The sequence below is a fragment of the Camelus dromedarius genome, chromosome 14, assembly GCF_036321535.1.
Source record: "Camelus dromedarius isolate mCamDro1 chromosome 14, mCamDro1.pat, whole genome shotgun sequence".
In the NCBI taxonomy this organism is placed as follows: domain Eukaryota; kingdom Metazoa; phylum Chordata; class Mammalia; order Artiodactyla; family Camelidae; genus Camelus; species Camelus dromedarius.
This window is the reverse complement of record NC_087449.1, coordinates 68,952,804-68,973,584: the sequence shown is the minus strand read 5'-3', so window position 1 is coordinate 68,973,584 and position 20,781 is coordinate 68,952,804. Positions and strand designations below refer to the sequence as shown.

At 62.0% G+C, this 20,781-nt stretch overlaps 2 protein-coding genes across 3 annotated transcripts; both read left to right on the top strand.

Annotated features, from left to right (window-relative positions):
• Positions 1-682: 682 nt before the first annotated feature.
• On the top strand, positions 683-15,061 carry CCDC27 (coiled-coil domain containing 27). The gene is made up of 13 exons (XM_064493329.1): positions 683-868; positions 908-910; positions 1,312-1,444; positions 2,624-2,734; positions 3,326-3,483; positions 5,976-6,197; positions 7,128-7,220; positions 7,520-7,925; positions 8,095-8,225; positions 10,472-10,549; positions 10,797-11,009; positions 13,235-13,339; positions 14,894-15,061. Exons 1-13 carry the CDS (start codon positions 683-685, stop codon positions 15,017-15,019), a joined length of 1,965 nt encoding a protein of 654 aa, XP_064349399.1. The 3' UTR covers positions 15,020-15,061.
• A 1,176-nt stretch (positions 15,062-16,237) lies between these two features.
• SMIM1 (small integral membrane protein 1 (Vel blood group)) lies at positions 16,238-19,732 on the top strand. Of its 2 annotated transcripts, none has more exons than XM_031463887.2 (4): positions 16,238-16,341; positions 16,632-16,757; positions 18,559-18,687; positions 19,026-19,732. In XM_031463887.2, the coding sequence occupies exons 3-4, from the start codon at positions 18,578-18,580 to the stop codon at positions 19,150-19,152; spliced, it is 237 nt and encodes a 78-aa protein (XP_031319747.1). In that variant the 5' UTR covers positions 16,238-16,341; positions 16,632-16,757; positions 18,559-18,577; the 3' UTR covers positions 19,153-19,732. The 2 variants fall into 2 exon arrangements, with proteins under 2 accessions (XP_031319747.1, XP_064350219.1); XM_064494149.1 differs by lacking the exon at positions 16,238-16,341 and adding an exon at positions 16,343-16,388.
• Positions 19,733-20,781: the final 1,049 nt, after the last annotated feature.

The window sequence follows — 20,781 nt, the reverse complement described above, 5'->3', positions numbered from 1 at the left end:
TCTTTCGTGTCTGGCTTCTCTCACTGAACAGAATGTCAGACTGCAGTTTGAGAAGCGTGAAGTGGCCGAAAAGAAACTTTCTCAGGTAGCAGCCTGGATGCAGAGAAACACAGACACCCTTTCCTAGTGTCCTTTGCGAGCCTGAGGCCTGTGCGTCCAAGAATCTGGGATGGTGAGGTTTTTGCAAGATCACAGCCTCTCTCCTCCAATCCAATTCTATTTTTTTTTTAAATCACATTTTCAGGTGTTAAGAAATACATCTAAAGTGTGGATTTTTAACCAAAAACGTTAAATTTTCACATCAGCGCCACCGACACGGGGTCAGATTTGAAATAGGATGAAATACTGATGATGGGGGTAAAAAAGGAGACAGGAGGGCGGGCTGCTAACGTGTCAGGGCAGATCTCTCACGTGGAACTGGCTTCTGGTCTCCCTTCCCAGCAGAAAATTAAGGCAGATGACATGCCCCGTTTCTATGGAGACATCTGTGATGCTGTACGCTGTTCCCAGGATCCCTTAGGACAGGGAGCTTTGGGAACTGCTCTTCTCTCGGCCCGTGCTTGGGCCTGCAGGTTCATGCTAGGGGCCGAGTTCCCCACGACACCCAGGTCCGGAGGCCCAGAGGATCAGTCCAAGTCATCATTCAGGTGGCAAACCTTGGCCATTTGGTCCCACGCTCCCCATGTTACCTGTCAGAGCCAGCATGCCAAAGAAGAAAAGTATGGTGCCCAACTTGATGGAGAAGAGCCTGGTGGTCCTCCAGAGAGTGGCCAGCCGGGAAGACCAGACCCCGGAACGGAAACTTCACCGCAAGCAGCATGCCCTCAGCAGGTCGGCCCAGGCTGCCGGCTGCTGCTGCAGGAAGACGGTACGGGGTCTCGGGAGGAGGGGTGGCCCGGGCACGCAGCTCGTGTGGAGAGGACCTGCTTCCCCTGCGGATGAAAGGCCTCGAGGGAGGTGGGCCAAGAGAGTGGTCCAAAAATGTCCGAGTGATGATGACGACGGGCTGATCCCGGGAGGGCAAAGACAGGAGAGGGTGAGCCCGGGAGAGGAGGTTCACGCGGGTACCACGCACTGAGGGAGGCTGGAGGGCCAGCCCCCTCCCCAGGGGCTTCCCAAGTGGACACACGCCTGGGCTCAGCTGACTGCATCTTCCAAGGCAGTGTCCCCGTGGCCCTCGTCACGTTTGTGGGGAGGGGGCAGCCCGATGTGGCCAGCCCACGCCGCCGGCCCCGGCGCTCCGCCCGCTGATGGGAGAGCTTCCTCCAGGGTCTTTTGTCCCCTGGCGGCCTCATCTTCCCACCTCCCCAGGGCGATTATAACCACGATGCCAGCCTGGAGGACAGTGGCTTTGTGTCTGAAGTGGAGGAGCTTTGGAGAAAGTTTCTCACGCGTCCCAGCTGCCCCCAGTTCAGCACCAGGTCCACGTCCATGACCCACTATGGTGAGAGCCACTAACGGGGCCCCGCGTGGAGACCGCCCCCCACCCCACCCCGTCGGAGTCGGGGCCCCGCGCAGGGCCCTGGTGCCGGGCAGCCCAAGGGCGGTGGCCGGGTGGGATGTGCGCGGTGGCTGCGGCTGCTGCTTCTGAGCCTCGCTCTGTGGAAGCGGGGCCGGAACCGGCAGCCGCAACCAGGGTGGGGGCGTGGGGGGGCGGGGGGGCTGGACGGCCCTCTTCCTTCCACTGGGCAGATTAGTGTTATTTTCCTCTTGGCCTTCTTGCTTTTTCTGTTGTTTCAATCACCAAAGATTCCAAGAGTTGGGGTGGGGGAGGAAGAAGTTTGAAGACTCTGGAAGCTTCAGGAAAGAGGCCCCCGGGACCAAAGGCAGCCCGCTGGGGACCAGGCCCTGTGAGGGGCCTCAGCAGCCCTTGCGCGCAGCCCGCGTCGCTCTGACCCTGAAGGAGCGGCTCCGGGAGGGCGGCCGAGGCGTGCAGCGGTCCCCAGGGGAGCGTCAGTCAGGCCAGGCATCACCCAGCCCCCGGCGCCGGGCCCTGCGCAGTGCCCGTCGCCCCACACACGGCGTCACCCTCAGTGGCGGTGGAATCGTGGCCGAGGGCCTGTAGACAGCAGCTGGGGGCCTGTTCCTGGGTCCCAAGCAGCAGTCAGGCCCAAGGGGCGCCCCAGCCCCCTTTCCAGGGTCTAAGCTCCCCTTCCTCAGGGCTGGGGCCTCGGAGAGCAGCCAGCACTCCAGGACCAGGAGAGTGGCAGGTGGCTGGGAAGGACTGAGGGACCACGCAGCATCCCGGGAGCAGGGAGCCTACACACCATCACTGGGCACCTGCCACTGTCTGCGTCCTGCCGGCTTAGCGGCCCCGGGGCCAGCCCTTGGGGTGGAGGGCCGCCTGCAAGACTGTGAGGAGGGAAGGCGGGGTCCGTCCCGCCGAGGAAGGGACGCAGAGACCACGCTGGCCTGGTCAGTGCCGGGCAGACGCTCCAGCGGTGAGTAGGAGGACAGAACCAGGTTTCGATTCCGTCCCGCAGCCCAGTCTTGTGCGTCCGCTGAGAAAGTCACTTTTAACCCTACCCAGTGTTTCAAAAAAAACGAAACACTAGTCCGTGCCCGCAGGTGCTGGGAAGGCCTGATGTTTGCCGTCAGCAGCTGGCATCTTCCCGTCCTGCAGGCCCAGCCACCACACTCGCTCTGCCGGAGGAGCTGTGCTTCGACTCTGAGCCCCGGATGATGACCGAGGACCTGCTCTCTGGCCAGCAGGGCTTGGACGTGCAGGTGGACGGTGAGGGCAGGGCCTGCCCGGCCCTGTGGTGAGCGTGACCCATGGGGTCTTCTCGTTGGCTCCCCAGCCCCCAGGGCCCCTGCCTGCACCTGCCGGGGCCCCTGCTCTCCCCAGAGCTACCCAAATCGTGCTTCACGGAACTCCCTTCCCAGGACTGCCTGCCTGGCGCCACGTGCTTTACCCATGCCCCTGGGTGCCTCCCTCCTTGAGTAGAGGGAGCCACACCTGCTCCTACAGACAAACACCTTTGTTTATCCAAAGGTGAGACCCTCACCCGGATGTCTACTTTGCTTGAATTTGGGGAAACCCCTCGAAAGTGCCAGGGCCCTGCATACGGGGCAGCGTTAGGACGACCCTGCTTGTCCCTGACCCCCAGGCTCTGGGATCTGGAAGGGTGCTTTGACGCCTCCCCGCTTTGCCTCACTGTACATGCTGGGCTGGGCATGGGGAACAGGAGACTGTGTAAGAACCAGGAGACGCAGAGGAGCCCAGCTGGGCGGGGGAGGGAGGGGCGGGCCTGGAAAGGGAGACATCACGGCAGACGCCAGGGCCGCTCAGTGCGCGGAGTCTGATCCCCCTGCTTCTGGACAGGCCTCCTCCGTCCCTTCAGTAAGAGCGCCTGCGAGTTCAGTTACCTGCGGAAGAGGAGTGCACCCCAGGTGCTGAGCCCGGCCTCCAGCAGCCCGGCCCTGGCGCAGAGCGACCTGAGGAAGAGGGTGCCCTGGTACATCTCTGTCATCCATGAGAAGGTACGGCCGAGCGCGGCGCCCGGGGCACAGATCCTGCCTGAGAGGATGCCCGACCCAGGGGCTCTGGTTCTAGCGCCTGGCGGGCTGTGACCTGACCCCCAATCCCCCTCCTGTGGCTTCTATGTTCATCTTCCCCCCTGGGGTGGCAGTGCAAGCTGGCCTCGAGTTCCCTGACTCTTACACAGCTGCCCACACGTATCAAGACCGTCATCCATCCATCCTTTTTGACTCAGTCACTCCGCTTGGGAGAATGTGTTCTTTAAAACAGTGATAACCCGCCTGATAGGCAAAGACGCACCTACGCATCAGCTCACTGTGGTGTCATCCTCGCTGGCAGACACGGGCCGGTGACCTACCTGCCTTGGCGCTCCCTGTCTGCTTTCGGTGCCAGCGTCACTCTGGCCGCACGACCACCACGACAGAAGTTTCCTCTTCTTCTCTCAAAGAGTTGGCCTGAGATTGGTGTTACTTCTTGGTTCAGCTCTGAAGAAGCCATCACTGAGGTCGTCTGTGCCTGGGGATTTCTTACAGGGTTGGTTTTTAAAACATAACAAATTCAGTTCCTTTTAAGAAGCGCAGATTTCCTTTTCCATCTTGTTTCTGCTTTGGTAAACCATGTTTTTCTAGGAATGTGTCCACTGCAAACGATTTTTCAAATCGACCAGCCTAGCCCTGCGCAGAAGAGTCTGCTGGCATCCTTCCAGTGTCAGCAGGCGATGCTGCAGGAAGAGCACTGCCTCGTTCTCGCTCCTGTCCTTGCTCACTTCTGCCTCCTCTCTTCTTCTCTCCACCAGTCTTGTGAGAGGTGTATCAATGTCAGAAGTCTTTCTTTAGAAGCAGCGTCTGGTCTCTTTAGGTTTCTGCTTTAAGCTGGTGAAGCTTTGAGGACAGTTATGGAAGTGAGTCCTGCACGATGCTGGGTGGCTGCCAGGCAGACCGCGGGGACTCGGAAGCCCTGGGAGTGTGTGTGGGCCCACGAGTCTTCATTTTATCTTCACGCACGAGACGGTACCTCTACCTCTTGTGAGAGATTTCACAGTTTAAGAGGCATGGATGCCCTTGGACCAGGCAATTCCACTTTGGGGAAACAGACTGGGGTTATGAGTAGACAGAGTCACGCAGATGCATGGAAAAAGGTGGTCTCGGCAGGGCTGCTAGGAAAGGCAATTACCCGGCCCGGGACGGGCTGCGGGCTGGCTGCCTCCGGGGCTCTTTCTCTCCCCTCCGCCTTCATCTGATCTGTCGTGGGAAGCACTTGTCCTCTGGAGGCCAGAGAGCCACCTGCGGCCACAAGCTTGCATAGCGCAAAGTCAGCAGCCCCCGCAGAGATGGGCGCCGCCTTCCGGGAACCACGTCTGGCTGGGACACACACGTGCACACGTCTGCAGCACCCTGGCCGGGGCGAGGAAATGGGGTTTCTCCGTGCTGTTTTAACTTAATCGTATAAATATTTCCCAGCTACCCTTCGGATGCTCCAAATGTTCAAATGTTGCCAGTTTGCTGTCCTTCTGTCCCCACCCTGCCTCGTCTCCCTGTGTCACTCATTCTTGCCCTGATTTTTTTCTTATTTCCTTCCTGTTATATTCTTTGTTTCTGTTTTTTTTTTTTAATTTTTGTTTTTTGGGGGGAGGTAATTAGGTTTATTTCTTTCTTTATTTAAATTTTTTGAATGGAGGTACTGGGGATGGAACCCAGGACCTCGTGCACACTAGGCACACACTCTCCCACTGAGCTGCCCCCTCCCCTCCCACCCCGCTACGTTCTTCAAGTCAAATTTCCAGTTCTTTTTCTGAATTCTTAAGATGGGTACTTAGATCACTGATTCTCTGCTGTTTCCCCTAATCAGCACATCTGAAGGCTGTGAAAGGCCTTAACCCCAGCTGCCGCTTTGCCCCACGGGCTTGACGCTCCCGGGGCCTGTCACCATTCAGTGTGAAACATCTTCCAACTTCCTTTGTGGCTTCTTCTTTGACGCACGGGCTCTGTGGGAAGCTCCCGCTTCAATTTCCAGACACCTGGACGACTTCCTAGCTATTTTCTCCTCCCTAGAACTCAGTCTGGGACCTTCTCCCTCCTGCCTGCCGCCTTTTGCACTCCTCTACATCCGTTTAGACCTGCTGGTGACAAACTCCTTCAGCTTCCGTTTGTCCAAAAACACCTTGATTTTGTCTCCAATTTCGAATACTTAAGGGCGTGGAGAGTTTGACAGTGGGAGGTTGAGGGGAAGGGGCCCCACCCCGGGGAGGGGCTCCTTGGAGGGCGGTCCCGCGTAGGTATCCTCCGTCACACCAGGGGCTGACCAGGAGCCAGGCCTGGAGGGGAGGCTGCCGGGAGCCCCTGGGCTGCCCTTCAGCGGGAGGTGCCCTGAGTTAAGAAGCACACATCTCGGGCTGGGGACTCGGGTCCAGGCAGCTGGCCTGCTCTCCTTGGGCCCTGCAGGTGGCTGGGCGGGAGGGGTCTGTGTGGCTTGATGGAGCCCTGTTCCTGTCCAGGATCACTGCCTGCTCACGCTCGGGGAGGAAGTCCGGCGCCTCTCCGAGCTGGAGATGCAGGTTCAGAAGAAAGACCAGGAGATCCTGGCTCTCCAGGAGGAGAGGGAGGCCTTGAAGAGGCAGCTGAGATCCCTCCTGAAGGGCACAGGCCAGGAGGCCTTGCTCAACCAGGGCACCAGGGTGAGCAGACGGCTGGCCTCTGGGGCACCCCCTCCAGCCCCTGTCAACCCCTGTCATCCCGGAAGGTGGCCGGGTCCTTGCCAGAGCTCAGTCTGGGTCTCCGGGCCCTGAGCAATGGGCCAGACTCCAGAGGACAGTAGAAGGGAGAACGGTTCGGAGACAGAAGTGAGCCGGACCCCAGCTGCTGCTCCTGGCTGCCGGCTTGTGTCCCAGGGGCAGGCGCTCCCTTACCTGAAAGATGAGGGCCGGCTCCTCTGAAAGCCTGGAGGACGGAAAGGCCCCCGAAGGTGGGGTCCCGAAACCTGGCCCGGCCATGGGCCCCATGGGCTTGGATTGGCCTGACCTGCTCCGTCTGCGGGATGGTCAGCGTCCTTGCCTGTAAAGTGAGGGCGGGGGGAGGGGCTGCAGGAGGCAGGAGGGCTGGGGCCCAGGAGTGGCTCTGCTCCGCGTGGCCCTGGTGAGCAGGCATCTGGTCTAAGACCCGATTCCTTTCATGCCTGAGGATGTGGCCAGAGTTTATGCTGGGTGCACATACAAAATGGGGCGGGGGGGGGGCGCGGCTTCAGACCATCACCAAGTTCTCTGGATGCCTCCAGAAAAATCTACCCAGATGCCGATGGTGGGGGGCACTGGTGGGCAGGGGCGGCAGGAGTCTGAAGGACCCTGAAAGCACCGACCGACGTCCCCTGCCCCCTGGCCCCCCGAGGGCCGTCAGACAGGGGTGAGCGGGAGCGCAGGGCTCAGCGCCGCCGGGCCGCTCTCGGGGCGCCAGAAAGCGCACTGCTCCCCAGGGCTGCCGCTGCAGGTCCCTTCCTACCCCGCACCCCACTGCCCAGTCCACCGACACAACACGCCCCCCCAGGACGGTGGGTCCCAGATGGAGAGGCCAGGAGGAGGGGTCTGGGCGGCACATCCCCCCGGGGACCTGAGGGTGGAGGTTGAGACCCTGAGGCTCACGCGGGCACCTTGCAGAAGCGGCCCTCGGAGTGCGTGTCAAAGCCACAGAAGAGGCAGAGCACCGTGAAAACCACGGGGGACGAGGCGGAGCTGGAACCCGGGAGGCAGGTGCGGCTGGCCGGGGCCTCCCTCCCAGGCTGCCCCGGCAACACCCAGGCCACGGTGTCCCTCCTGCAGCCCTAACCCCTCAGCCTGGCTGCACCTGAGGGGAACGGGTGAGGTGGCGGGGTGGCTCCTGGAGAAGCGACCCCAGCTCCTCCCCTAGGGAGGCCGGTCAGCGGCCCAGTGCCCAGAGGTGCCCCTTGGCAGTGCTCTCCCGCAGCAGGCTCCCCCAAACCCGTGGGTGTTCAGACCCCCCTCCACTAGGATGCCCACAGCCCTGCTTAGCATCCCCTTTCCGCTCCCAGATGCAGGAAGAGTTCTCTGTGACCATGACTGACAGAGGCCAGGTCCCAGAAGGAGGCGGCCTCGAGGAGGAAGAAGGCCTGGAAGGGGAGGCTGAGAGGGCGGCGGCGGACAAGGGAGGGAGGGGCAGTGGGAGCAAGAAGGGGACTCTGCAGGAGAAGGGAGGCGAGGAGGAGGTGGAGGAGGAGGAGGAGGAGGAGGAGGTGATGGAGGAAGAGGAGTCAGGGGTGGAACTGGAGGAGGAGAAGGAAGTCCCGGAGGACGAGATTGTCGGCAGGAGGAGGGCTGGCTCCCTGGACGACACCTTTGAGGAGGAGCTGATGGCCCAGCTGGAGGAGTACGAGCAGTTGATACAGGAGTTCCAGTTCCAGCTGGAGATCACCCGGACCAGATACTCCCTGGCCACAGGTAGGATGTCGGAGGAGGCCGAGGCGGGACGAGCAGTGAGGATGCCCGGGGAGCTGGGACCATGGGGCGCGGTGCTGCACGCCTGGGGTGGGACCCGCAGCCCTCAGCCTGAAGGCGCCCCCGGCCCCCTCCTGCTCTCGCCTCTGTCCATTCCCTGCTGCTCACTCAGGAGTCATCAAGTCCCTGCAGCAACAAGTGGAGCGCCAAGCGTCCCAGCTGCAGGCGGTCAGCACGGAGAACGAGCTGCTGCAGAAGGAGCTGCGGGCGCGGAAGCACCAGCTGCAGGCCATGTCCGACAAGGTGGCCGCGCCCTCAGTCACGCCGCAGGCGGCCGCCCTCCCACAGGGCGCTCTGGGGCACACTTGTGCCAACCCCCTGGTGCAGGCGCTGGACCCAGGAGCCGAAGCCACATTCCCAGGGCCACGTCGCTGATAGTAGCAGAGCTGGGGTTCACACCATGACCCCCACACCCCACGCTGCCCTCTGGCCCCAGTGGGCGTCCCTGAATCCTGGGCCACTAGGCTCCTGGCAACTTTTCAAGCATCTCCCGGCCTCTGAGCACCGGGGTGAGCGCCCCACTGAGCTGAGAGAGAGCGCCGCTGCCCAGACCCGGCTCCTTGTGGGGCAGTTCTAATTTTTACTTTTATCAAAGGTTTTCACGCACGAAGCTATGTAGCTTAAGGAACTTCACAGTCCCGCAGGCTTGTTACGCACAACAGGAGTCCAACCTTCTCTTCCCCCTTCGCCCGTCCCCCAAAACAACCGCTTTGCGCTCTTCTAGCTGATTCCTCAGGGCTGGCTCTCCGTATCTCTAGATAGCATGCTTATTATTTATAAAATGCCTCTTCCAGATTTTTCTCCATCTTGACACTATCCAATGCTTCCCTCTTTCCTCCTCTGCCTCTCCTCACCCAGGGAACCCCCCCCCATACTATTCTATCGCAATGTCCTTGAGTTGACGCCGTATTTACATCACGAGGACAGTTAGCTGGAGCGCACGCACGTGACCGAAACTTAAGTTTTGTGAAGGAGTATTAAGATTCTTCAGCCACATTTTAAACTGCTGCCACCCTCACCTTTCTCTTCCTTGATCTACTCCCATATTTACACTGGAGCACATCCTTCAGTAGCTTTCTGAGAACGATGAGTGGAGGTAAATGGGGGGCGGTCACCGTAATCTGCACACGTCCTTATTCCGCACGGTGATGGAGCTTGGTCGGGTGTAGACTTCCAGTTAGGCACGCATGTTTCCTCTGCAGTGTGAAGGCGCTGCCGCACATCTCCTAGCCTCTGGGATTGCTGGTGGGGAGCCCAAACTCATCCTGACCCTTGTCCTTTCTGACAACACCTTTCTTGGTCGTGGTTGGTTCCTCTCTGGAAAGTTGCAAGATCCCACCTTTGTCCCGAGTGTTCTGAAGCTCCCACAGCTGGTCCTTATTAAGGGTCTATTTTCATTGTCCTGGGCACTCAGTGGCCACCTGGAGACTGGCACCCTTCAGCTGCGGGATTTCCCTTTGTTTATACAGCTTTTATTTCCTCCTCTGGGTTCCCCACCCACTCCTTCTGGCCTCCCGCTGTCTGGCCAGTGGACCAGACGGTCTTGTTCTTCTCTCCTTCTCCCTTGCTGCCGGTTCCCTCCTGCTTTTCATTTCGTTAGGAGATATCCCTAACTTTACCAACAGCCCTTCCACCGGGTTTTAACTTTGCTCCATTCACAGTTCCCAAGATTTTCTCGAAGCCCACACTCGTTTTGTCTGTCACTTGTGGTCTCTCTGGCCTCGTTGAATGCGTAAGTGGTAGTTGTGGCTTCAAACGCCTCGTGTCATTTCTATTTCCTAGAAACTCCTTTTGTAACTCTGTTTCCAGTTTCTGTGATTCGTGCAAGACCTGTGCTCCAAGGTCAGGGCTGCCTGGGACCTGGGGGTCCACGGGGAGCAGTTTTGGGCTTCCGGGCAGAGTGCACAGTTCAACAGATCTCTCCTCTTGGTTTGGTCAGATGTCCCCGGAAGCTGGGAAACTGGAAGAATTCCTTGCCCAGAACGTAAAGACCCAGCTGCCGGGCTTCCGGGACCAAGCGGGTCAGAGGCTGAAGCCTCCATGTTCAGCCCCACATCCCACACCGGGAGCTGGAGGTCTCCACCAACAGAGCCAGGCATCTCCCCGGCCAGAGACCCTCTGTTGTGCCCCTACATCCAGTCTCCTGCCAGGTGGAAAAGGGGCAGGGCCCTGGCAGCTCAAGGTGGGGGACGAATCCGTGGCTCTTGGTTTCTGAGGTGATGCTTCTCATTTTAGCCTCCCCGCCCAGAGCACCCCAGCCCCGCCGACTTCTGAGGCGTTCAGGGGCTCTGCCGTGCGACCTGGGCTTGTTTCCAGCTGCTCCCGCTGCTGGCTTGGCTCTGCTTCCTGCCTTCCCGGGTGTGTGTGGTGCCTTCCCCCACCCGCCTCGTCAGAAACCCCACCGCTTTCATCCCGCTGAGGTCAGGGAGGGAACAAGTCAGACGCGGGCGCAGCCTGTTAGCCCCTCCCCCGCCCCGTCTGCCTTGCAGTTCTCCAGCCTCCGGGAGGACAAGAAGCACCAGGAGATGATGGGCCTCATTGAGAAAGACAACCTCCTTCTCCAACAGGTGCCCGCCGGGGGCAGTTAGCCGGCAGCCTTGGCGATGGGACAGAGGCTGAAATCCCTCCCAGCTGAGACGGGCCCCCCTCATTTCAGGCAGTCCCCCATTCAGCAAATCTCAAAAAATCAAATGCACACAGGGGCTCCCTGCCCCTGCCCGGCCAGGCGGACCTTGGTGCGGGGAGGAGGTGGGGACACGTGGGTGCAATCGGTCTGGGCGGGGGGCCTACTCCTCCGTCTCCCTGCCCCCCCAGCAAGTGTGGGACCTGGAGCGAGAACTTGCCAAGCGGGAGCAGGCCATCTCGGGCTCGGAGGCCAGGATCAGCCAGCTGCAGGCCCAGGTGAGCCAGCAGCACGACCACCTGCAGAGGCGGAAGCAGCTGCAGGAGGAGGCGCAGGACAAGAAGGAGCAGATCCAGCAGGCAGAGCAGCAGGCCCGCGTGGCCCTGGAGAGCGCCCAGGCCCGGGTACGCCGGCTCCGCTCCGGAGGGTCCGGCCCTGGGCAGGGGCTCACCCCCGCCCCCTCGCATCCAGAGACGTCGGTGGAGGAGGGGGCAAGGGTGCGGCAGGTGTGGCCGCCTGAAACCGCTGTGGGGGCAGGAGAGAGCCGGGGGGGGGGCGGTGGGGGGGCTTCGTTCCCAGAGGAGCCCTTCTTGGGGTCTGCTGTGGAGGGACGCGGCGCTCTGGATGGCCAGCCGGGAAGGAGGAAGGCCCTGAGGTGGGAGGGAGGTAGTAATAATAATGCCATCTGTTAACGCTGGTAGAGGGCTTGCTGTGGGCTGGGGCTGTTCTCAGCAGCTGTGCGTCCCTCGGCCCCGTTAACAAAGCGACAACGTGGGTTTCACTAGCGTCCTCACCCCGTAGCTGGGAACCCGCAGCAGAGAGGGCAAACGGGGCAGCCGGGTCCCAGAGCTGCGCGGAGGCGGCGCCAGGATGCACCGTGCAGGGCCCCAGGCTGAGCGCCACCGCCCACTGCCCACCCCACCCCCACGGTGTCAGACACGAGCAAAGGCACAGAGTGGGGCCGGTGCCCCCTGCTCAGGAGCACCCCAGGCAGAGAAGGACAATCAGAGAAGAGCTGACCTGATTTAGAATCCCAAAACCAGCGGCGGTAAAGGCCCCAAAGCCCTGTGCACGTAGGCTTTTGAAATTACATTCTCCCCACCCAGCTGTCTGCCTGGTGCCGCTGCAGCCCAGCTGTGCTCTCCCTCCGCTGGGGCCGGCCTCCTGCCGGCCGGCTCACACAGCCTCACTCAGGCTCCCTGCCTCCAGGCCTGTCATTTTTTTTTTCCTTAGTGGGTGTCCTGGGTGTTGAACCCAGGACCTCGTGCATGCTGAGCACGCCCTCCGCAGCTGAGTTTTACGCGCCCCTCCCTCCGCCTGTTATCTCTGATGAACCTGTGTTTCCCTCCAGCAGCAGCTCCAGCTAAACTGTCGGACGGGTGGTGGTGTAGATACGATTCCATTTCGTGTGGGTTTGGTGGAGCCCAGAAAGCTGTGTTGAGAAAGCTTCTGAGGCTGAGTCTAGGGTTGGCAGGAAGCAGTGCCCTGACCAACAAGCGATGCCTGAGGCAGGCCCGGCGGCGGCACTGCGGCTGGACGCCCTGGGTGACCAGCACCCCTTACCCAGCAGGGCCACCTCTGGTGCGGAGGGCGAGCCCCCATTTCCCCCATGACCCCTGCACCTAGCACAGTGCCTAGCACAGAGCTGGCATCAGTATATACTGGGAAGGAGGAAAGGAAGTCCCCTGCCCCCTCAGGGTCCACCCCCGCTGTCCCTTCAACCCTGTCCCAGAGCCAAAGTGGACACACTTGCAGCGCGTGAGGCAGCGCCGCGTGTGTCTAGCGTGGCTCTCTTGGCATTTCTGCGCTGGGCAGTTCTTCTGCACACTGAGGGCGAGCACGGAGCTTGTCACCACAGCCCGGGGGACACTGTCTGAAGGCTCCTGGGGTACAGATTGGAGGAGTTTATTCTGAAGTTACTGGGAGGCATGGTCCACCCCTCTCTGGGGAGGTGGGCTGAGGCCTTGCCCCCACACAAGGATGCTGATGGCAGCAGAAGACTAGACAGCCTCAGTGGTCCATCCTGCTTCACGTGTGGGTAACGCCTGGTTAACGCCTGGTTAGTGCAGATGTCCACAGCATGGAAGGCCTCTCGGTCACGGTCACATAGAAAAGGAGGCGGGACCGTGAGTACAGTGCCAGGAGCGGGGCTGGCGGGGTCTGCAGGACGTCAGTGGTGGAGCGTCTCCTGGGAGTCAGCAGATGTGGGCGAAGGTCCTCTGGGGAAAGGAGGGCAGCCTGGGGGTCATTTGGAGCTTTTTTTTAAGCTGGAAAACTTCCTTTTTTATATCCAAAGTGACAAGAGCTCTGTGTTATGTCTTCATTCAGAGCTTTTGTTGTTTTGTTTTGCTTCGTTTGGACCACATGCAGGTCTTACTTCTTCAGTTAAAAAGAAGTGGGCGCGAGAGGAAGCCTTTGGGCTTTCGTGTCAGGCCACCTGGGTCTGGGTTCTGACTGGCACCTTCCAGCTCTGCAGGAGACCACGCTGACCTCTCCTGCCCTCAGCTGCCTGTCCTCAAAGCCGGGGACAGCGAGGACAGATCCGGTCTCTGCATAGCACGGTGGGCGAGGCTGACGCCGGCCTCCCGCTGTGGAAGGCGAGACTCAGCTGCTTCCCCTGTGCTCACAGCTCGAAAGACTGAGAAACAAGATCATCCAGGCTGCCTTTAATGCCGTCGGGGTCAAGTCCTTGGCCACAGAGATCTCTGACAGTGACATCCTGGAGGCCCTGCAGGTACATCCGGCTTGGAGGCCAGAGCTCCTGGATCTGCAGCTGGGGGCGGACGGAGAAGCCCCCCATTCTCGTCCTAGAGTGTCTCTCTTTCACTGTAATCCCAGAACGGCCCTACCTCTCTGCTCAGACAGAGGGGACTAGAGCTCCCTAAGGGGTGGCAACGTCACAGAGCTGCTCCCAGCACTCAGCCACCAGCAGCAGCTGCTGCAAGCCCACAGGTGCAGCAGGGAGCGGGCCAAGCTGCTGCGTCCCGGACATTCTCCCGCAGCAGGAGCCCGTCCCCACGCTCTGCCCGGCTCAGCCTCCTCCGAGGATGCTTCTTTGCCCCTCGGTGTGGCCTCAGCTGGAATCATCTGCTGAGCCGGGAGCCTGGCATGGCCCCCTCCCTGGCCTCAGGCCACGGCAGCTCCTCACTGACAAGCAGAGGCCTCAGAGGGGTCGGCAGGAGTGAGTCACCAGCCCCTGGACTTTGGCTACAGAGCTGTGGGCCGATCACTCGACTTCGCTGAGCTGCATAGCCCTGCTCTGTACGTGGGCGAGCGTGCCTGCCTTCCAGGCATCGTGGGGCCAAGAGCTCTGGGAGGAAGGCGCCCAGATAACAGACGCTCTGTGCAGGGGGTGGGGGGGCTCACATGCTTCTCACAAGGGCTGCTTCCATCCCCAAGCCCCGAGCCTCCTCCAACAGCTCTTGACCCCAGCAGCTGCCCGTGGCAGGTCGCATTTCCCTGGGGCCTGGTTCCTGTCCTCTGTTAGGTGGGGCCCGCCCCACTTGGTTAGTGGTGCTCCTGAAGGTGGCCACAGCCCTCAGGGCAGAGGGGGACCCCTGCATGGGGATCTGGGGAGAAGTCTCTGTGGCCTGGCTACTGTTGTTTGTGGGAGAGGAAGAGGGAGGAGGGGGAGAAGGGAAGCGGAGAGAGGAGAGGAGGGAGGAGGAGAGGTTATGAGAGGAAGGGAGGGGTCTGGGGAGGGAGGGAAGGGGAGGCAGGGACAGGAGACAGACAGGGTGGGAGGGAGGGAAAAGGGAGGGAGGATGGGGGGCGGGAGGATGGGAGGGAGGGCACAGGAGAGTCATCACCCAGCAGCCAGGGAAGAACGCCTTTCCTTTGCCAACGCCCTACACAAAACAGCAGTGGGCCAGAGAGAAGGGGGGGGGGATGCGGGGCGGGACAGACTTCCCTGTGCGCAGGACACAAGGGACTTGGGAGTCAGACCTGACAGCGTCTGAGGTCTCCAGCAGTCTGGGCCCCTGGCAGTTCCCCAGGGGACCGAAGAGGTGGACTTGGCGGGGCTCCTGGGGTGAGCTGCCTTGGCGCTGACAGTGGGCGTCTCCCCCCAGCTCCCAGCTCTGAGGCCTCACCCCCATGGCTGGGTCAGCTGTGGTGGGAGTGCTTTCAGCAAAGAAACTGGCAAATACTACAAATCAGAGCTCCCCCCCCCCCCCGGGGTGAGCAGCTGTAAATGTCACAGCACAGCACTGGGGCAGTGAGCCCTTCGGGGGAGGAAAGGGTGGGGTCTAGCCTGGACCTGGCAGTCGCTTCTGTGTTTCCTTTCCAGAGGATCATCTCAGAGAGAACTGACTACTACAACCAGCTGAAACAGAAGGGTGTCAAAATGCCCCCCCTGCAGCAGCTGGAGATCAGAGCCTCGCCCAGCAAGTCCAAGAAGATAACCTCCAAGTAGCCCCAGCCGGGACCCCCGGCACGGCCAGCCCAGGGGAGGCCAGGACCCAGCCTGGGGGCACGCTGTGTCAGCACCCCCCTCCCCGCCCCACCCTTGAGCTGGGATTCAGAATTACACCTGCTGTTGGCCATGCTCTCACCTTGCCCTTCACCAGGACTCACGGCGGGGCTTCGGCTACATCGACACCCCCCCAATTCCAAAACTCACTCGTTGGGGGTCTGCATAGCAGCCTGCACCCAGGCTCCTTCCTGGGGAGACCCCACGCCGAGCAGGGTGCCCTCTGGGGGTCCCAGGTGTAGGAGGCTTGGTCTGGGCTCCTATGCATTCAGTTCAGGCCCCGCAGTGGCCTTTCTCTCCCGCCAGCTGCACACACCTGCGGCAGCTCCCCTGGAGGGGGGCTTCCCTGGCTGGGCTTCCCCTGACTGGGACATTGCCTTGCTGGGGCGACCCTGGGAAAGAAGGTGGGTCGGGGTGCGGCACTTCCGTTCCCATCCATCGCTCCTAGGATGAGAACTCCACGAGGACAGGTACGCTTGTCTGTGCGGTTTCCGGCACACAGACACGTGCTGAACGGAGTCCATCCTCCGCCTCTTCCCTTTGCTCGCCACGCCGACCTGTCCACGCATCCTTTCATTCGCGCAGCGCGGGCTCGCGGAGCGATGCCCGGTGCGTGGCGGTCCCGCTCCGGCTTCTGGCCGCTTAGAGCGATGACCTGGGCCGAGCTCCACGCAACCCCGGGCGCCCCCGCGAGCCGCCTGGTGTCTCGGTTCTAACCAGGCACGCCGGGACCCCTGAACCCGCTTCTACGCTCGACCCCTGTTCTCGTCGGGGTCTGGTGGGGGAGGATGAGTGGGGAGGGGGCTCGGAGATCCTAGCTGTGTCCGGGCCCGGGGGACGTGAGCGCTCTGCTGCCCCTGCGGCCCTTACTGCCCCTCACCGCCGCGCCGCGCACCTCCCAGAAGGCCAGGAGCCCGGCCCGCGCTCCCGCTCGCCGCGCCCCCTGCCGCGCGCCCCCCTCCTCCCCACGACTTCACCAGGCTCCTCCCGGGTTTCAGGAGCCCGGCGGCCGCGCGCACCCAAGCCCTGCCCAGCTCACCCACGGCCCCCAGGCCCCGCCCTGACCGATCTGCCGCGTCCCTTCCCGGGGCCCCACCACCCACCGCCCCGCCCACCCGGCCCCGCCCCAGGCTCCACCCGCTGGACCCTATTCCGCCACCGCTCTGGCCCCACGACCCGACCCGGCCCCCAGCCCCCTCCCAGGCTCCGCCGGCCTCTGGCCAGGGACACGTCTGCTGCGCGCTGAGCCGCCCCGAACCAACCAGGTGAGACGCGGGGTCGAGGCGCAGCTTCCTCGTGCAGCTTGAGGGAGGTGGGCCTGGGTGCGGCAGCCCCGCGCCCTTCGAGGCTGCGGCCTCCCTGGCCTGCGAGCGGCCGGCCCGGGAGAGTGAAATTTCTGGGGTGGGGGCGAGGTTGAGGCTGTCCCCCGCCGACCCACCCTGAGGCTAACTGCCCCCACAGCTCCCGCTGGCTGCCTGGGACGCCCCAGGGCCCCTTTCCTTTCCTGGCCCCTGGCACTGCCACGTCTCTTCATTTTTTCTTGATTTTCTTTAAGGTTGGAGGCATCGGAGGCTCTTCAGATCCCGAGCTGTGGGCTGGGAGGTGGTGAGATCCACTGCCCAGGCTCTGACCATCTTCCCGGGCCCCGGAGGCTTTGACTCCAACCCAGGACTCTCCCCTTGTAAGTTGTCGGCCCCTTGGAGGTGCAGTAGGGGTAAAGGGGCCTAATGTCTGTGCAGCCCTGTGTGCCAGGATTCTGTTCTCACGTGCTCCCCGGAGGCGATGGTAGTCCGTAAGGCTCCCAGGCTTAGCAGGTAGCCCTGCTAGGTAGCCCAGCCCCAGGGTCCTGTGACACGGTGTGCCATTGTGTGAGTGGGTGAAGCCCTCAGAAGCTCAGCTCTAGCACCTCACTAGGTTCTGGTGGCTTTATCTAATCAGGACAATTTGAGAGCCACAGTCCATATTAGTCAGGAACCGTCCTGTTGCAAGTAACAGCAACCCAGTGACCCAGGCTTGAACAGATTGGGATTGGCTCTCCTTACAGCAAGAAGCCCATGGGTGGGCAGTTGGTGTGGATTTGGTGACTCAGTACCATGGGCTAGTGTTGTAGGATATCCAGATTGCAAAGTGGCTGCTGCAGCTCCAGCCATCACATCAAGGCAGGAAGAAGGAGGTGGCTATTCTTTCTTTCATGAAAGCAAGAGCCTGTTATCTCCTGCTGAACCCTAGCACACACCTGGGTGACATGGGTAAACAGGGATCAGAGTAGTGAACTTGTCTTATCCTGTGACTGTCACTTGGGGCTGGCATACTGCTTCCTGGAACAAGACAGGGATTCTGGCCACAGGAGGGAGGGGGTGGGCATTAGGTAGGTAACTAACAGAGTCGGCCCATAGCCCCTTTCCTGGACACACTGTGGGAAAACAGAACCCTCACTCAACAAATTCTTGGCTTCCTCCAGGCCTGAGACCTGGCTTGCATGGCTGCCCCAGAACTTGGGCTCCCGTGGGGAAAGGCTTCGTGTCTTCGAGACAAGCTCCCCTCCTTCCTGCAGACCTGGGACTTGGGAAGGGGCAAACGGAGAACTCATGAAGCCAGGGGTTTAAGAACTGCCTGTTTCATGAGTTTCTGAAACTCAGCGTTGGCTTTTTGCTAGTGGTGCACTGTGCCTTTAAGCCTCTGTGTCCAAGATTGCCTGGAAGAAAGGTCAGTTTTTCCCAGGCTGGTGGGGGCTGAGCAAAGTCTCAGCCCCTAGAAGTGAGGGGCCTACCCAGCCCCTGGGCCCCTAGCAGGCCCAAGGGCCCCGAAAGTCCCAGGTCCTCTCACAGCAGTGGGTCAGGGAGGGGCTGCAATGCAGACAGGCCAGAGGCCAGAGGCCAGAGGCCAGAGGACGCAGCTGCTGTCAAAGGCTGCCAGGTCTCCTCCCCCTACAGGACAGGTCGTACCAGCCACCCCGAGGCCTGCTGCCTGCTCACCCCATCCCTTTTCTCCTCAGCCTCCAGGGATGGCTCTGGGGCCTTATCTGGTAGGAACGGGAGGGGAGGGAGCAGTTAGCAGGCTTGGTGACATGGCCGCCGCAGGTCTGCCGTGTCCTGTCTCATGTCCTGTCTGGAGGGTGGCAACAGCTGTGCCTGGAGGGTCCCTCCACCCCCAGGGGAGCAGGCTGGGTGGAAACACAGCCTCTCACATTCCTGAGGGCAGGGTTTGGCAGACTTTCAGGCTCCCTGCTGGAATTCCCTCTGCCTCCTCCCATGTGACCTGGGGCCTGTGGCTTAACCCCTCTGCATCCTGGTCACCTCCTCAGCCAGATGAGAGGATGCGGATAAAGGAGCCAGCCCACCTGAGAGCCCCCTGCTCTGTCCCGGCCCCCAGGCAGACCCTCACCCTAAAATCAGTGCCTCACAGAGCCCTGCCATTAACCTGACCAGGCCAGAACAGGGTGCCTCTGGAGGCCTCAGCCCGCCCTCTGCCCCTCCCGCCAGAGCCTCCGCAGCCCCCAGCATGCAGCCCCAGGAGAGCAGCATCCAGTACAGCAGGTGGGCCAACAGCAGCCGGGATGCAGTCAGCGTGGCCGCAGGGCCTGGCACAGAGGAGGCCTCCAGCTGGCAGAGGTAAGGGGCCGGGAGGTGCCCCACCTGGTCCCCCAGGCCAGCATGCCCAACACAGACCCCACCTTGCCCCTCCCGCCCACCTGCGCTCCACACAGGTCACCAGCCGGGTGCCCACCCTGGGCAGTCTCAGCAGACCTGGTCCTCATGCCTTCCCCGGCATCTTCCCCTACTCGGCTTCCTCCCGTCTCCCAAGTCCAGAGCAGCCAGGCAGCCCTCCTCCATGGCCCACCTGCCCGGGCCGGGCCGGCTCCTCCTCCTCCCCCTCCCCACCCCGCCCAGCCCCCACAGTCCACTCTGGGGCCCACCTGGGGCTCACCTGCCTGTGATTCTCACCCTAGGATCTCCTGGAAACTGTGTTCGGGCAAGCTGGGCATCTCCATGAAGGTGCTGAGTGGAGTGGCCCTCTTCTGGGCCGTGTTCATCCTGGGCTATGTCACCGGCTACTACGTGCACAAGTGCAAATGAATGCTGCCCAGCAGCCGGGGGTGGGGCTCGGAGGGACACTCGCCACGCACAAGGGCCCATCTGTACCTGCAGACCTCAGTATGCACAGCCTCCCTGTGTACAGGTCCCTCTCTCCACAGACAGCCCCCCACCACGGGCACAGACACTCCCCCCTCCCCATACACAGACTTTGGGGGTGCACAGGGCGCAGGCGTACAGCCAGACAAGGACAGGGTACACAAGCAAGGGCAGGTGTATGCATACCTGGCACACACAGCCACCCGGGGCTCACTGGCTGGGAGATGGGTCCCTGCCTGAACTGGGGCTACAGGACACACCCAGGCTGGTCCTGCAGTCCTGGGCCCCCAGAACCCCCTTCCTTCCCCAGGCACCAGGTGACTGTCCTCCCCCCACTGAGGACACAGGCCTAGCAGCCCAGGACTGAGTAGGGGGAGGGGCCTCGGCCCTGGTCCCAGACCCACCACCGAATCTTTGGGCTTGTTCCCTTGGGGCCCAGTGGGAGCCCGGCTCCCTGCCTGTGCCCCATGGGAGGACCAGAGCCTGTGCCTGGAGGCAGTCATTAAATGTCTGTTGGACAAAAGCACGGATCTCGGTCTCTCCTATGGGTCCCCCCAGCCAAGCGAGACTCGTGGCACCTGGTGTGAAGCCAGCCGGGGGCATGTGGATAGCAGCCAGGAGGCTTGTTGAGGGCCTGTGCGCCCCCTGCTTGGCTCTGGCCTTGGGTGTGCCCCGTCCTGGTCCTGGCGGGGCCCCTGTGGGAGGTGGGGACGGGAAGGCTTGAGGGCCAGCATGTGGCCAGACCTGCTCCTGCCTGCCCTGACCACGGGCAGTCCCTCGCCCGCCTTGGGGCCGCTCCGGCCTCAGTAGGTGCCTTCCTGGGCCACACTTGGCCCTCGTCTGCTGTGAACTCGTGTCTCAGGCCCCGCAGACCCCTTGTTAGAAACACCTCAGGAATGTGGGCCTCGCCCCAGAACTGAGGGCGGGAATGAGGGACAGTCGGGATCTTTGTGGGCCCTGTGATCGGAGACCACATGGCAAACCTGGGTGTCAGAGACGTAGCTGGCAGGAAGGAGCAGAGGCCCCCACGGGATGGGCCTATGGGGATAGCAGGCCTGGGCCAGGTGGGAGTGAGGTGGGGCCTCACTGCCCAGGTGATCCCTGGCTCTGACCCCAAGGAGGGCGGCTGGGCGTGGCCCCAGGGGCGGTACCTGGCAAGCCTGCCTGTTCTCAGGCCGGGGCCTCCCAGCATTGGTGCTCTGGCACGGCCTGCTGCGTGCTGGGAGCAAGGGAAGCAGGTTAAGGGGCAGCGGCGGAGGGCCTGGTCCAGCAGCCCTGGTCTTGAGCCTCAGTACCTGTCTCCAGAGACCCCTCCGCCCCCACCTGTTTGATCACGCTCTGGGGGAGGAGGCGCCAGCTGACCCACACCTGTCTGGTCTCATCCTGGAATCCCAGTTGGAGCCCCTTCCGGTCATCTCAGGACCGGTCCTGGGGTGGGGGCTGTGGGGAGGTGGGCAGGGGCCGGGTGCATTGCGGCTACATGGCCTCTGTGGGCTCTCAGCGGTGGGCAGTCTGCTCTGGGGGTGCAGGGGCTGGGCGTCCCCGAGGGTACAGGACAGAAGGGAGGAGGGG

Coding starts and splice junctions, on each gene's coding strand:
- CCDC27 (XM_064493329.1), top strand. CDS start 683: ATGTTACCTGTCAGAGCCAGCATGCCAAAGAAGAAAAGTATGGTGCCC. Junction 7,221..7,519: donor AGCTGGAACCCGGGAGGCAG/GTGCGGCTGGCC, acceptor TTCCGCTCCCAG/ATGCAGGAAGAGTTCTCTGT. Junction 10,550..10,796: donor ACAACCTCCTTCTCCAACAG/GTGCCCGCCGGG, acceptor CTGCCCCCCCAG/CAAGTGTGGGACCTGGAGCG.
- SMIM1 (XM_031463887.2), top strand. CDS start 18,578: ATGCAGCCCCAGGAGAGCAGCATCCAGTACAGCAGGTGGGCCAACAGC. Junction 18,688..19,025: donor GAGGCCTCCAGCTGGCAGAG/GTAAGGGGCCGG, acceptor TTCTCACCCTAG/GATCTCCTGGAAACTGTGTT.